Here is a 15,785-nt window from a genome sequence, read left to right as displayed (position 1 = left end):
TGCCCAAAGAATGCTAGATTGAGTGCTGAAGTCCCGACGCCTAGATGGTCAAACGGAACGCAAGGGGTCAAGGGGCTATCACTTTTACCTCTGTTACAGGTAATGCCAGGGCTTTGTTGTCCTCACCAAAAGGAACTGGGTGGGAGCAGTGAGGCAGGACTTGTCGCAGCAACTCCCTTGTCCTTCTCCCAGTTTCTTTGCCCTTTAACCCTTTTTGCTCAGATCACCTCCAACTCCACCGCACCTGCCTCCAAAGTCTTCTTCCACTTGCATCAGGCCTCCCGCCACTATGACCGCTCTGTGTTTTTCTGCCCTCAATATCTGCGGCTAGATGCCGCGTGGAAGGTGGTGTGTGCTGCGGGAGCGTGGGGAGGGGAGAGGAGGTATGGGGGTGTGTGTGTGTGCGTGTGTGTGTGTGCGTGTGTGTGTGTATGCGCATGCGCAGGGAGAGACCGAAACAGCATCAGCCTTCAATTCCGAGCATGGAGGTAGGAAGCAGGAGGAGGGCTTTTTCAAGGTCTGGCTCTGGATAACGAACTGCACAGCAATCCCCCCTTGCCCTCTGCGAAGTGCGCCTCCTACTCGTGTGTATCCAGTGTGGTCTCTTGTTGACAGCTCCCTGTCTCCCTCCCATCCCTGATGAACTTGACAGAAGCTCCCCCCGCCTCACTTTGGCCTGGGTGAGTGCTGCCTGGGGAGAAAGAGAAGGAGGCAGGCTTGCCCTGTCACGGATTTCTGTACAATGTTTAGGGAATCTGGAGTGGACGCGTGTGGAATGAAACCACCTTGGTGTATTGATTACTTGATGGAGAAAAGTGAACAGTTACGCAGCCGCCATTTCCTACATGCTCAGAAACACAGATGTGGTCCTTAGCTGATAAGAGCAACGCTGACCTTAAAAAAATGAAACTGCAGGCCCAGGGCTCTGGCAAAGCAGGTTAAGATGCCACCTGCAATGCTGGCATCACATATGGGCGCTGGTTCACATTCCGGCTGCTCCAATTCCCATCCTGCTCCCTCCTGCACCCAGGTGCGAGCCCCAAAGAAGCTCCTGGCTCCTGGCTTCGGCCTGGCCCAGCCCCAGCTCTTTTGGCCATCTAGGGAGTGAGCCAGCGAATGGAAGATCCTCTCTCTCTCTCTCTCTCTCTCTCTCTCTTTCCTCTATCTCTGTAACTCTACCTTTCAAATAAATAAATAAATAAGTAAATATATTTTCCAAAAAGGAGAATTATTTTGGCTCCTATGATTTCGGGGATTGGCAAGTCAAAATCTGCTGGGGCAGCCTGGAGCCCAGGACGGCTGATGGTACCAACAGCTGGAAGCTAAAGAAATTCCTCCTGCTGGGGGAGCCAGGTCTTTTTATCAACTGATTGGATGAAGCCCACCCTCATGAGGGAGGACGATCTGCTTTACTTAGAGTAAACACAACACAATGTTAATTTCACCCAAAGACATCCTCCTGTTGACACCTATGCACCCATTTACAAAGAAAGAGAACCCAGCAGAGAACATATTTAAGGTGGAGAAAAATGCAGGTGCCACACAGCCAAAGAAACCAGCACAAGACCTGAAAATGGTTTTACGGAGGGCACTGGTGCCAAGAGTGGAGCCCTCTTCTCCCAAGCTAAGCAGGGCACAAAATCGAACCATGGAAAGCAATCTTGCACACTTTCAACAGCTCACCTTAAAAGCCCTGGCACACTCTCGTTGAGGAATCAGCAACATCTACTTAATAGGCAGGCGATGTCCTCTGGCTCTGAGCCCAGGTACAAAAATGTAATTCCGTATGGCAGACCCTCTCCAAGGACATCCACTTACCAAGCAGAGAAAGGGAATTCCCAGGATTCCAGGCAAAGCTGCTTGGGTAGCTGCTGTTATTGGGGAAATTGGATGGGCCTAGTGCATCCATATCTCTGGCTAAGGAAGCAGGTAAACCCGCTAGGAAGAGCTTTCTGAAGACTTCAATTGCTTATCAGTGGGCCAGCAAGATAAAGACAGTGGTAATGGTTCGCCTCCTTCTTTATTGTGAATGCAGCCATTAAAGGCGCCTCCGGCGCTCACACTGGTGAGAACTCCCTCAGCTTAAATTCTCCCTACAGTGATGTGCTGTCTGCTATGGAATCACAACTCATCATTTAATAGGAATCTCGCGTGACTGAATATATTGCCATCTCCTCCCTGTGCTAGAAGCAGTGGAGTGAGAGATTCTGACAGCAGCAGAGAGCCCTGAGAATTCCGATTCTGCCTCAGCACCGGCGTGGACAAGCAGGTTTCATCCTGTATTCTCTGCCTGCCAAGTCCTTACACATGTGACTCAAGACTGCAGACACTGGGCCCATGGACAGAAACACATGCATGGGTGATTTTGCGCTTATTGGAACTGTGAAGCCCTCTGATGCAAGGCCCCCCCTCCTTTTTTGCAGTAGAGCAAAAAAAGGGTGGGGGGGAGTGAGTAGTGGGACTAAGTGTTTTTTTGTGTTTTTTTTTTTTTTTTTGCTTTTAAAATGCTCTTGGGTTGTTGGTTTTTTTTTTTAGATTTATTTATTCATTGAAAGGCAGACTTAGAGAAAGAGGGAAAAACACAGAGAGAGAAAGAGAGAGAGGGAGAGAGAGAGGGAGAGAGAGAGGGAGAGAGAGAGGGAGAGGCTTCCATCTGCTTTACTTCCCAAATAGCTGTAACAGCTGGAGCTGGGCCAAGCCATAGCCAGGAGCCTGGAACTCCATCTGGGTCTCCCATGTGGGTGTAGGGGCCCAAGGATTTAGGCCATCTTCCAGTGCTTTCGCAGACACATTAGCAGGCAGCTGGATCAGAAGTGGAGCTACTGAGACTTGAACCAGTGTCCATACAGGATGCTGGAGTTGCAGGCAGTGGCTTAACCTGCTGTGCCACAACGCCAGCCCCAAGACTGTTTTTTAAAGATAAACTGATGGAAAATTTGGTAACTGTAATCTTTCATGGCAGTTGATTGGGGTCTCAGTGATACACACAGAAGCTGGAGACTCGAAGAGAGATGGGACCACCGCTGCCCTCCCCTTATTTTTTTCAGGGACTCTCTCAAAGTAGTCCATGCATCTCTCTCTTTCCACCTTCAAAAGAACAAGGCAGTCCGCCCTAAGCAGAAGATTGTGCGCCCACACGGGTGTTGGAAAGATGGCTTGTTCCCAAATAGTTACCTTTTTTTCTCTTTCTCTGCCCGATATCCATGAGGGTATATCTTCACAGTGAAAGCACTAGTAAGACCAGCAGTTCTCAACTCACTTGTGGAACTTTAAAACCATGCAGGTGCTTGTGGCCCACACCAGGATTTTCTGGTGTAATTGGTTTCGGGTGAGGCCCACACATACAATATGAACATGTGGCTCCCAGTGATTAAAGACTCCTGGTGGGGGCCGGCGCTGTGGCATAGCGGATAAAGCTGCATCCCATATGGGCACCGGTTCGAGTCCCAGGTGCTCTACTTCCCATCAGCTGTCTGCTATGGCCTGGGAAAGCAGTGGAAGATGACCCATGTCCTTGGATCCTTGCGCCCCTGCACCCACGTGGGAGACCCGGAAGAAGCTGCTGGCTCCTGGCTTCGGATCAGCGCAGCTCCAGTTGTTGCGGCTGTCTGGGGAGTGAACCAATGGACAGAAGACCTCTCTCTGTTCTCTCTGCCTCTGCCTCTCTGTAATTCCACCTTTCAAATAAATAAATAAATCTTAAAAACAACAATAATAACAACACTCCTGGTGACTCCAAGTTGAGAACAAAAGTGAATACATCTCATTTCATAGGGAGACTGCACTAATCACATAGACACATCAGATACTAAGGGCACTCCCTGATAAACTTCACTCAGTAGGAGTTGACAAAGAGAGAACAGGGAAGAAAGATGCTGAGAATCCAGTTTGCTGCTTCTTCCACTTGTGGATGTCTAGCCAGAGACAACAGGGCTGAACAATAGCCACGATGGGTTTCAAGGCAGAAATAATGGGGGCGATTACGATCTTCAAAACGAACTGACCTGATATTAAACAGTAAGCAACTGGGCAGGGATTTGGTGTCAGGTAAAAGGACGTGGCTGCAGGAACACGAAACTCAACACCAGAAGCTTACACAAATAGGAACTTCTTTTCCTCATGTAACAGCAAGCCCAGAAACAGGTGCTTGCTAGCGTTGGTAGAGCAGCTCCAAGAGAGAGACCCAAGTTCTCTGCATTTTCTTCCTGCCTCCTTCATTGTAGAGTCTGTCGCTGTGTGTGTGTGTTCTCTCATGGGTCAGGACGGCTGTGCAAGTGCAGAGAGCACAGTGTTGAGGCAGAAGGGGGGGGGGGGCTGTGGTCATGACCTCTCTCTGTCTCTCTCTCTCTCTCTCTCTCTTCTTTTTCCCAGAAAGCACAGGCCTTACCAGACACATCTGTAGCAGCTCTGTTATGTTGCATTGTCTAGAACTGGGACCCATCCTGTGGCTCTTCCCCAACTGTGAGGATGGTTGGACAAGCAGGGAACAGGACTGCCTTGTTGGCTGGCTAAGCACGACTCATTGACCCAGAGTGAACACACGGCCACTGGAGCAAAATCAGGATTTGAGAGCAAGGGAGAAGGGAGGATGGTCGTTGGGTTTATAACTGATGGCGTATCCACAGATCTGCACAGCGACTCTGAGCTTCCTACGTGTCGCCCTTACAGTAAACCTGTCGCAGTCTGCTGCAGCAATTTCCTCCATAGAGGTTCTCTGAGGGCTTTTGGGGGGAGACACCTCAAGACAACAATCTCAGACAGAACCCACTAAGCGGCTCCTCCATTCTTCGACCCTTACAGGTAAGTCTTGCTATGCAATCATCATCTTCTCTCCTTCTATGCTTGTTTTCCACTTTGCAGCTAAGAGCATTAAGTTGAAAGGATGGGAAAAACACACTGTGTTGACAATAGCGCCATCTTGTGTCGGAGAAATGCAGCTTCTAAGCAGATCCTAGTTTCTGGTTATGCAACTGCATGTGCTTTGTGGAACACGAGTACATACAGGATGCATGCATTTCAGAGGCTTTTCAGTGGGTTTGAGCCCTGTGTCCCTCTCTCAGGCCAGTATTTCCACCATTATTTAGTCCTATAACATTCTCAGTGCCTGCTGCCTTTATCCATTGCTTCCCTGGCTGCATTAGTAAAGACCAACTCAGAGACCTCCAGGATACCTTGACAATCTCGGACAGTGATTTCTGATTTCATGCAAATGCCTTTCAAGGAAGGAGGCACTGGAAAGAGTGCTTACCTGGATCACTTTCCCTAACTTACACTTTCTCTTTCCCATTCCCTCTTGCTCCTGTCTCCCTCACTCTTGCTAAGAGAAAATCGGTCCATTTCAAGCTGGGGAAGGGAGAAGTGAGAGGAGTTGAAACTCAGAGGTGCAACTGAGCAACCCCGTTTCAGACTAGAAGGGAAACAGCAATGTCCATCCCAGCGTCTCCTGGAATGATTACGGCATAGACAACCAACTCCGATGCAGTCGGCATCAGCTGGATCCAGTGTTGTCAGGGCCCAAGCACAATGGCAGCGGAGCTGTGGAAGCCAGAGGTGGAGGAAGGTGCTCACGACGCAGGGAGATGGCTCTGGAGGGGCCTCCACTGGACATTCACATGCGCAGCGACAAAAGCAGGTGTAGAGCTTCTCAGATCTTGAGTGTAAAGGGATATCTGAGCTGGAGGCAAGTGGCTTAGCAGGAAGGGGGAAAACTCAGACACTTGTCTGTACTGTCATCTGTTTTTGATATTAAAAGACCAGCCAGTCACAGACCTAATTTATGGACGAAGCAGGAACATTGCAGGGAGTAGGGGAAACAAACTATTCTCAGCCCCATTCATATATTATTTGTAACACAACTGTTCATCTCCGTGAGGATGAGGAGCAGTTGCTGGCTGCTGTCATACTGGGTCTCCTCTGTCTATCACAGTGGCGTATTGTTTCATGTCAAACCACGAAACAAGGATTTCAGCTGGAAATGCTCATGTCTGGAAGGTAATGATGTCGCTGGAAATTTTCCAGCTGACCGACCTGGAATACTATCTCTATTAAAGACTGTATTTATGCATCCCGTTTCAAGTAATTATTGAATAACTACCTTGTTGCTGGTACTGTGGTGTTTTGGGATACAAAATGAATTCAATCACAGCTTCAATTTTTTTTTTTTTTTTTTTTTTTTTTTTTTTTTTTTTTTTTGCCAGATAGAGTTAGACAATGAGAGAGAGACAGAGAGAAAGGTCTTCCTTCCATTGGTTCACCCCCCAAATGGCCGCTACAGCCGGTGCGCTGCGGCCGGCGTACCTCACCGATCTGAAGCCAGGAGCCAGGTGCTTCCTCCTGGTCTTCATGTGGGTTCAGGGGCCCAAGCACTTGAGCCATCCTCCCCTGCTTTCCCCAGGTCACAGCAGAGAGCTGGATTGGAAGAAGAGCAACCGGGACTAGAACCGGCGCCCATATGGCGCCCAAGTGAGCCACGGCACTGGCCCCAACAACCTCAATTCTTAAAGAGCTCATAAGATATCACAGACCCATACATAGTCATTCATTGTGTGACAGTAATTCATGAAAGTACATATTGTGTAGTAGACACGGGGCGGGGGGGAGGGGGTACAGAGACGCTCTGGGAAGTCAGCTGAACAAGGGAGTTGTGTGTTTTTCTCTTGGAGGTAATGCAGCAGAGTGTCTTGAGTCAAGGTAACTTGGGGAAGTCATCTACTCTCTCCCACCTTTAGTTTCCTCATCTACAAAATGAGAAAAGCAAGAGCACTTCATTCATGGGTTGTTTTGGAAATGAAATGCAATAATATATCTGAAGATATTACTATGTCTGGTTTGTAATGTGTGATAAGCAACTAATAGCCATTATTATTACTATGATCAGAATCTCAGGGAGGAGAGAAGTGGAAGCAAGTTATGACTGGGGCATTGGGAATGGCTTCTTAGAGATTTCTTGAAATTTGGGTCTTTACAGAGGAGTAGGAGAGGACGATTCACTCAGTAAACATTTCCTGAGTGTGATGCTACTGGCATTTGGGTGATGATAGATTTAGGCTCAATCCCTGCCCTACCCTTAAATTGCTCATGGAGGGGCCGGTGCTGTGGCATATCGTGTAAAGCCTGCAGTGCTAGCATCCCATATGGGCACCAGTTTGAGTCCTTCCTCCCCCTCCTCCTCCTCCTCTTCTTCTTCCCCTCCTCCTCCTTCAGATTTATTTATTTATTGGAAAGGCAGAGTTACACACACACACACACACACACAGAAAGAGAGAGAGAGAGAGAGAGAGAGAGAGAGTTTTCTACTTGCTGGCTCACACCCCAGATGGCTGCAATGGCTGGAGCTGTGCTGATCCGAAGCCAGGAGCCAGGAGCTTCTTCTGGGTCTCTCATGTGGATGCAGGGGCCCAAGGACTTGGGCCATCTTCTACTGCTTTCCCAGGCCATAGCAGAGAGCTGGATCAGAAGTTGAGCAGCCAGGACTCGAACGGGTGCCCATATGGGATCTGGCACTGCAGGCAGTGGCTTTACCTGCTATGCCACAGGGCCAGCCCCTGCTTCATTTCTGATTCAGCTTCCTGCTAATGTGCATGGGAAAGCAGTGGAAGATGCCTAAATGCTTGGGCTCCTGCACCCATGTGGGAGATCCAGAAGAAGCTCCAGGCTCCTGGCTTCAGATTGGTTCAGAGGCCATTTGGGGAGTGAACCAATGAGTAGAAGATCTCTCTCTCTTTTTCTGCCTCTGCCTTTCTCTAACTCTGCCTTTCAAATAAATAAATCTATAAAAAACTTGCTCATGGAGGAGTGAGAGGCAGGCAAGAAAAAGAGAAATAACCCTCAATGACCACTTGGTGTGACAATGCTGTGTGACTGAAATGCCAGGGTGTCTGGAGATTTTGGAAGAGGGTCACCTAACTTACATGGGCTGTTGGTGGTGGGAGATGTTAAGAGTTTCTAGAAAGATGGCATTTGAACTGGGTCTTCAAAGGGAAAGAACTAATCAGGTAGAGAAGGAGTGAGAGTTTTTCAGAGGAGGGAAGGGCTTTTGAAAAGACAAAAAAAGAGCATGGGACATGTTTTAGGACTTTACAATTAAGGTGCACCTGGGGCTTGCGGGAGGGTAAGGCTGGAGAAGTAGGCAGAGAGATCATGGACATTCATGCTAAGAAACGGAAACACTGTTCTGAAGGCTATGTGTACCTGATGGTTTAATTTTAGGAAGATCACATAGGTATTGGAGTTGGACATGAGTCACATAGGAGATTATTATCTTAGTAAAAATTGAGGGTGTGCTAAAACTAAAGTATGGCCACTAAGAGTGATTTAGAAAGCTGCATGGATACATTTGAGGAGTGACTGTAGCTGAGAGCCAAGGAAAAGAGCAGGAAGTCTGTTGGATTCTAAGTTTTGGGCTTGGGCGACTCGGAATGATGGCCCTTGTCTTGCACAGAGAATTTCTGTGGAGAGGCTCGGTGATGGGGAGACATGATGATGCCATGATCATGGGGGACGTAGAGACCAAGAACAATGCCTTGAATGATATTCTAATAGATTACCATCGACTGGAGACATCTGGAAGACAGTACACAGATAGGGTTGGAGCTATCTTCTGAGTCTAGGTCTCAAGAAAGGGACCCAGGATAGACATATAGAGGATTTTTGTGTAAATGGTAGACAAATCTATAGTTGTAAGGAAGCTATTCAGGGAAAACATATAGGGGAAGGGGAATGCAGATCAGAAGATTTAACTCTGGCGACATCAGTGTGAAGAGGTGATAAAGGGAAAAAGGGATTTTCAAGAGATGGAGAAGCTGCAGCTGGAGGAGTAGGGAAAAGAAAAAACAGGAGGAAGCTAAAACATGCAACCAGAGGAAGAGCACATTTCAAGAAAGAGGATGGCCGGCGCCGCGGCTCACCAGGCTAATCCTCCGCCTTGAGGCGCCAGCACACCAGGTTCTAGTCCCGGTCGGGGCGCCAGATTCTGTCCCGGTTGCCCCTCTTCCAGGCCAGCTCTCTGCTGTGGCCTGGGAGTGCAGTGGAGGATGGCCCAGGTGCTTGGGCCCTGCACCCCATGGGAGACCAGGAAAAGCACCTGGCTCCTCTCTCTGTCTCTCTCTCTCTCACTGTCCACTCTGCCTGTCAAAAAAAAAAAAAAAGTTTAAAAAAAAGTTAAAAAAAGAAAAAGAGGAAATAAGGCCATCAGATATGGATCAGGACAACAAAACAAAGCAAAACAACACCGGCCTACCTCGGTGGGTCAGAAACATGCCCGCAGAGAAGCCAGTGTGTGCTGGGCATTGCCTAAAACCTCCATTACAATATGGCGCCTGGCGGATGTTTGAGGGGCGTGTCTGCGGCTGCTGTGGTTAAGCTACGTAAGATCAGACCACCAGCAGGGATAGGTCCGCTTTAGTTCCGGACACATGGACAGTGCGTGATCCCTATACTTTACTTAAGGTGCCCCTGTGCGTGGTCCACCCATGCCTGTGTGACCTTTTCTCTGATTGGCTCCCCTACTGCTCATGTCCTTTGTAAGCTTTATAAGCCTGCACACTTCTTCAATAAAGCAGTTCCTGCTTCGACAGAACTCACGGGTGCTTGTGATGTGTTCATCACCTGTTGACCTTACCCTTCCCATTCGCCTTGTTGGGGAGTGCTTGCGCTGCCCCTGCTGGTCAGGGGCTGGCATCGGGCTTGAGATCCTGACAAGTGTGAGCATGAAGAAGAGAGAGGTCTGCATGCCAGGAACCCAGGCAGGGCAGTGGATCGGGCCACGAGCCTGGCCCGTCTGCCACAGGTCCTGGGCGCCTCCATGCCATGCTCTGCAGCTGTGCTTTGATCTGTGGGCAACAAGGAAGGACACTGAGGCCAACTTACTGTTTTACATAAAATCATTTAAAAAACCAAGTAGAAATGCATAAAACAGTGAAATGCGTGGATCTTAAGGGTTCAGGCCAGCGCCACGGCTCACCAGGCTAATCCTCCGCCTTGCGGCGCCGGCACAGCGAGTTCTAGTCCCGGTCGGGGCGCCAGATTCTGTCCCGGTTGCCCCTCTTCCAGGCCAGCTCTCTGCTGTGGCCAGGGAGCGCAGTGGAGGATGGCCCAAGTACTTGGGCCCTGCACCCCACGGGAGACCAGGAGAAGCACCTGGCTCCGGATCAGCGCGATACACCGGCCGCGGCGGCCATTGGAGGGTGAACCAAAGGCAAAGGAAGACCTTTCTCTCTGTCTCTCTCTCTCACTGTCCACTCTGCCTTTAAAAAAAAGGGGGGGGGGGGTTTCAGGGAATTCTGGCAAATGTGCAACTTGTGTAATCAAACACCCTTATCAAGCTAAAGCATTCCCATCTCTTCAGGAGGTCCTCCTGTGCCCCTGTCTCGTCAATCTCAACGCGCCCTTCGGCAAAAACTCTTCTCGTTTCTATCCCACAGATTTTGTCCATTCTTAAATTTCCTAGAATTATGAGGATGTGAATTTTGTGTCTGGCTTCTTTTGTGTTGAGATTTATTCATGTTGTCACACGGATTAGTAATTCATTCTCCTTTATTGCACTGTAGTATACAGAGATACAATTTGTCCCTTTTCTGTTGATGGACGTTTACTTTGTTAAAAGCTTTTGGACATAAGGATAAATGTTGCCAAAACATTCTTCTACAAGCCTTTTTGCTGGCTTATGCTTTCTCTTATTTTAGGCAAATACTTAGAGGGTGATATTCAAATCATGGAGTAGATAGGTATATTTTGACTTTCTGAGAAAGTTTTCTCAAGTGGTTGTACCGTTTGCCCACCAGTAGTGGATGGGAGTTCCAGTTGTCCCCCATCCTTGGCCATTGCCATTTGGTGTTTGAAATCTTTTAAATGTAAGTCATTCTCATGAGTGTGAAGTGATGTCTCATTATGGGTTTAATTCGCATTCTCTAATGACTGTTGACACTGAATACCCTTTCGAGGGCTTATTATTTTCATTTGTTAAGACTTTTGCCCACTTCTGTTTGATATATGCTGAAGTGAATGATATTTGTTGGTACATGACATTAAAAGCTTTTGACATTTGTTGACATTCTAAATCGACTTAGAATAATCAATAATGCATTCTGTCAATGGAAAATAGAATGAGTGAAATATGGAAAAAGTCTTGCATAAGTAATGATAAATACCTTTAAGTAACTTCCAATTATACAAAATAACTTTAAATAACCAGCTTATTTTTACCCATTACGTTTATTATAGGTCAAGCTCCTTGAAAATGGGATTGAGTCTTCTCCTTTGACGAGATACAGATTTTATGAGCAGAAAACCCATGGCGCTGATTCAGTTTGCCTGGTATTGAACCAGGAACCAGACCTGCCGTGTTGCACGCTAAGATGAGGTTTCCCGTTTCTATATTTAGCAGATGTTGTCAGAAAGGCAGAAAACACAGGCACTCAGACTATTGCTGAGTTTGTACACGGGAGCACATGCACTGTGTGAGAAGTTCTGCACCCTACAGGCACTTGGGCATGTGGCGCTGACAGCTGGTGTGGGCACCTTCATGTGTTCATCCCAGCACACAGCTATTCTAAGCACTGCTCATCCTTGGCCTTGCCCTTAAATCTTTCTTGACTTCTCATTATTTACATTTAGTGAGGATCTCCGGAATCCACTTCAGGGGAGGCAGTGTGTTTGTTTTGCAGGTAGACTGGATGCACATCTCACAGTTGACCGTCTGGCCTACTCTCACAGCTGACACCTGCTTCAACGCCTTGGGCAGGCAAACCTCCAGTCAGAAATCAATGGAGCTGGCGTATGTAGATGCTCCATTAACATTTTACGAGGGCTTTCTCCTTCTGAAAGGAGGGACCAGGTAGGGTCCACGCCCTGTTTGTGGAGACAGCCCAAGGCACTCTAGGGTAAACGAAGCCAGGTTACAGTTCCCCCTCCTGGTGCACGCGCACGCAGCCAGCCGCCGACCCGGCAGGTGCACGCGCACGCACTCGCGCACGCTTGCGCCTTCCTCCGGCAGGCTGGTGCCGGTAGCGCGCGCGCGGTAAATGGAGTGGGTGTTCGCGGAAGCGCTGCTTTCGCAGAGCCGGGATCCGCGGATCCTGCTCGGGGCGCTGTGCCGCGGGGAGGCGTCCGCGGAGCGCGTGGAGACGCTGCGCTTCCTTCTGCAGCGGCTCGAGGACCAGGAGGCGCGCGGCGGCGGCGGCGGCGGCGGCGCGCTCCCGGAGGCGGCGCGCGAGGTCGCCGCAGGGTACCTCGTGCCGCTGCTGCGGGAATTGCGCGGGCGTCCCGCGGGCTGCCCGGACGCCGGCCCGCTGCCACGCCACCGCCGGCGCGTGCTGAGGGCGGCGGGCGCGGCCCTGGGCTCGTGCGCCCGCCTCGCCGGAGGCCCGCAGCTGGCGGCCGCGCTGGCGGAGGAGGCGCTGCGGGACCTGCTCGCTGGGCTGCGCGCGCCGGGCGCCGAGGCGGCCGTGGAGGTGCTGGCAGCCATCGGGCCCTGCCTGCGGCCCCTTGAGGACGGGCCGCTGCTGGAGCGGGTGGCGCAAGCCGCCGTCGCCCTGGCGCTGGGCGGCGACGAGGATGAGGCCGAGATCGCCGAGAACGCGGCGGCGCTGGTGGCCGGGCGGCTGCTGCCGGCGCTGGGCCATTGCGGCGGGGCGGCTCTGAGGGCCGTGTGGGCTGGGCTGGCCGCGACGGGGCCGCCTTCGGGGCCGGGCCACGTCGGGCCGAAGCTGCTGGTGCTGAGCGCGCTGGCCGAGAAGCTGCTGCCCGAGCCTGGCGCGGAGCGCGCCCCCTGCGCGCGCGAGGCGGGGCCGGACGCCCGGCGCTGCTGGCGCTTCTGGAGGACGGTGCAGGCGGGGCTGGGCCAGGCGGAGGACGCCCTGACGCGCAAGCGAGCGCGCTACCTGCTGCAGAGGGCGGTGGAGGTGTCTGCGGAGCTGGGGGCCGACTGCACCTGCAGCCCCCAGGAGGCAAACGGTACTTGCCACTTTGCGCCTGCAGCCCGGCCTGATGTGGCTTCCCCCGAGGGAGCCCTCGCCCCCAAAGGCCAGCTCTTCGGGGGTCGTCTGCGTGATCCGTACAGAATTGGGTTATTCCGGATGGCCCCCTCAAAAGCCTGAAAACCTTGGGCTGCTCCTCTCGAAGGGGCTCTCCGAAGTGGCGTAAGTCGCTGCAGTTGGGGACGGCCTGAGAACAGGGTGGAATAGTGCACCTGTGAGATGGTTCAGGAAGATGACTGAGCCCATGCACTCCCCGATTTACGCTGTTTCGTGGTAGATCCGTTCTAGTAGGAAGTGGGGTTGATGTCTATAAAATTGAAAGAATTTTTATAATTTCTGATTCAATTATGAATTATTTATGAGCCTATGAATTGAGTCTTGGGTGTAAGAATTAAGCATCGTAGAGGCCATCGCATGGAATTTTCCTTGGTGTTTCTGTTAGGAGCAGGATTTACTAGTATCAAACGTGTTCCTCAGGTCAGCCCTGTGAGGTCGTGGGTGCTGGCGTCGTGCGCTCCCGCCGGAGCAGCTGTGCACTGCAGGATTCCCTACCGTACCCCTGAGGCAGTCGCTTTCCGCGTGGTGTCTGGGCATTCAGGGGTCCCTGCCCCTCGTGCAGGGGCAGGCAGGTGTTGACAATTGATCAGCATCTGGTAAGGCACGGCTGGGCCTCTTCGGTCCTGCTGCTCCCTGAGGAGCCCCTCGTAAGTGTGGGGTTTTGTCGGTCCTCCAGCGTTTGTTTCTTTGCTGATAAGAGCAAGGTTGCCAGGTAGCTTTCCAGACCCTAAGTGGAAGTTAAGGCTGTGCCTTTATTTTGCCCTCGCATTTGGTGATGGTTTGATTGAGGGTGGAATTCCTGTGTGGAAGACACGTCCATTCCGAAGTTTAAAGTTTAACTGCGTCTCTGATGCTGTTCGTCTGAAATGGTCCTGGATCTTTGCTTCTTTAAAACATCTTTGCTGCGGGCATGTGTGAGATGTGTGCTCTCAGCATTCTGAAATTCCACAGCTTTGGCTCAGGTCTGTTGTCATGATGGTTTGGGGCATTTGGTGCACCTATTAAATCTGGAAGTTGTGTTCTTCGGATCTAGGAAAACTTGAATTATCTCATGGACAATTTCCTCCCTTTCAATTATTCTCTTTTTAGATGTTAAGCCTCCTGAACTGATTTTCAAAGCATCTTTTTTCCCAAGGATTTTCATCTGTTTTTTTCCCAGGCAATTTTTATTATTTCCTCTTTCTGTGAGTTTCTTGTTTTTGCTATCAAATTCTAGTGCTTGTGAAATCTTTCTTTTGTTGTTCTTGAAATGTCTCTTTTTAAATAGTTCTTTGTTCTTATAACTACACTATCTTATTTCCTTTAAGATATTGTTCTTTTAAGATTTTATTTTATATATATGAGAGGTAGAGTTACAGATAATGAGAGGAGGAGACAGAGAGAAAGGGCCTCTGTCTGCTGGTTCACTCCCCAAATGGCTGCAACAGCCACAGCTGCGCCAATCTGAAGCCAGGAGCCAGGAGCTCCTTCTGGGTCTCCCACGCGGGTGCAGGGGCCCAAGTGCTTGTGCCATCCTCTGCTTTCTCAGGCCATAGCAGAGAGCTGGATCGGAAGAGGAGCAGCTATGACTAGAACTGGCGCCCATATGGGATGCCCTTGCCACAGATGGAGGATTAACCTACTGTGCCACAGCCCTGGGCCCAAGATATATTTTTTTTTCTTTAAGTTTTCTTCTCCTTGCATGATTTTGTTTTCCCAGGTTTGTTTTCTATTTGTTTTGACCTTGATCTTTATTTTAAAGATTTATTTGTTTATTTGAAAGGCAGAGCGAGAGAAGATTGATTTTCCATCCACTGGTTCACTCCCCAAATGACTGCAACGGCCGGGGCCTGGAACTCCATCTAGGGACCCAGGAGTCCAAGCACTCAAACTGTCTTCCTCTGCCTTCCCAGGTGTCTGAGCAGGGATCTGGATCTGAAGCAGAGCAGCTGGGACTGACTGGTGCTCTGATATATGATGCTAGCACCACAGGTGGCAGCTGAACCAATGCTGTCCCCTGGCCTTGATCTTTAAAGTAGACGTTTCCCCAGTTCTGATGATCCCTAGATGCCTGCATTTAAAAATCAGGAATCAAAATCATACGTAAAGCTGTAAGCACGTGAGTGGTGCTGGTTGACGTGAACAGCACTGGAAGGGATCTGGCCATGCCCATTCCTTGGGTCATCTCTGGTGCGTTTTCAGATCTTTCCTCTTTCTTGGATTGGCAGAGAGGTCTTCTACTGGACAGTGAAGCTCTGGCCAGCATTTGGGGACCTAAGGGGGCAGAAAGACAGGGGTCTGAGCACCCTAAGGAGTACACATGGTTTCGGAACCCTACTTTCATTAGGACTGGCCTCAGCTGTGTCCATGCCTCAGTCCAGAGACCCACTATTTTACTTCCTCCAGATAATCAGTTCCCACTGAGGAATCAGATGAGTTAATAGATAGTATCTTCAGCAAGAACAAACAGGCTGTCCTGCCTTCAGAATCTCCAAATTTACCTTGAGAATAGCAAGGGAGCGCTTCCTGAACTCACAGCTTATTGTGAAAACAAGTTACCTATCCCACCCTTCGCAGGCCAGACAGGTTGGAGAATTATTAAAGAGGTCTTTTGATGGTTTTTTGTCCCCGCACGGTAACTGAATGCCATTCTGATTGTCAAGTTTTTTTTTTTTTTTTCCTTCAAAATTGTACTTAAAGCTGACTGCCACCAGTCCCTTTGGGTTTTCCTCTCTTGGAAGCCCCCTTCCACGCTGCTCTGGCTGGAGGTCCTTG

At 50.1% G+C, this 15,785-nt stretch overlaps 1 protein-coding gene across 6 annotated transcripts in view; it reads left to right on the top strand.

The window, feature by feature from the left end:
• Positions 1-11,973: 11,973 nt before the first annotated feature.
• Positions 11,974-15,785, top strand: part of TARBP1 (TAR (HIV-1) RNA binding protein 1) — a 77,796-nt gene continuing 73,984 nt past the window's right edge. For 4 of the 6 annotated variants that reach the window (XR_007909701.2, XM_008268249.4, XM_008268250.4 and 1 more), the window contains exon 1: positions 11,976-12,951. Coding sequence is in view for 3 of the 6 variants with exons in the window: in XM_008268249.4 (XP_008266471.2) it covers positions 12,021-12,951 (931 nt within the window). In the remaining 3 variants the exon portion in view is untranslated. Of the gene's footprint in view, positions 12,952-15,785 lie in introns of all 6 variants that reach the window. The other 2 variants (XR_011381509.1, XR_011381510.1) reach the window with 1 other exon arrangement.

This window comes from Oryctolagus cuniculus, chromosome 13, assembly GCF_964237555.1.
Source record: "Oryctolagus cuniculus chromosome 13, mOryCun1.1, whole genome shotgun sequence".
NCBI classification, from domain to species: Eukaryota; Metazoa; Chordata; class Mammalia; order Lagomorpha; family Leporidae; genus Oryctolagus; species Oryctolagus cuniculus.
The sequence above is the reverse complement of the archived record's forward strand: the minus strand, read 5'-3'. Positions and strand labels throughout refer to the sequence as shown.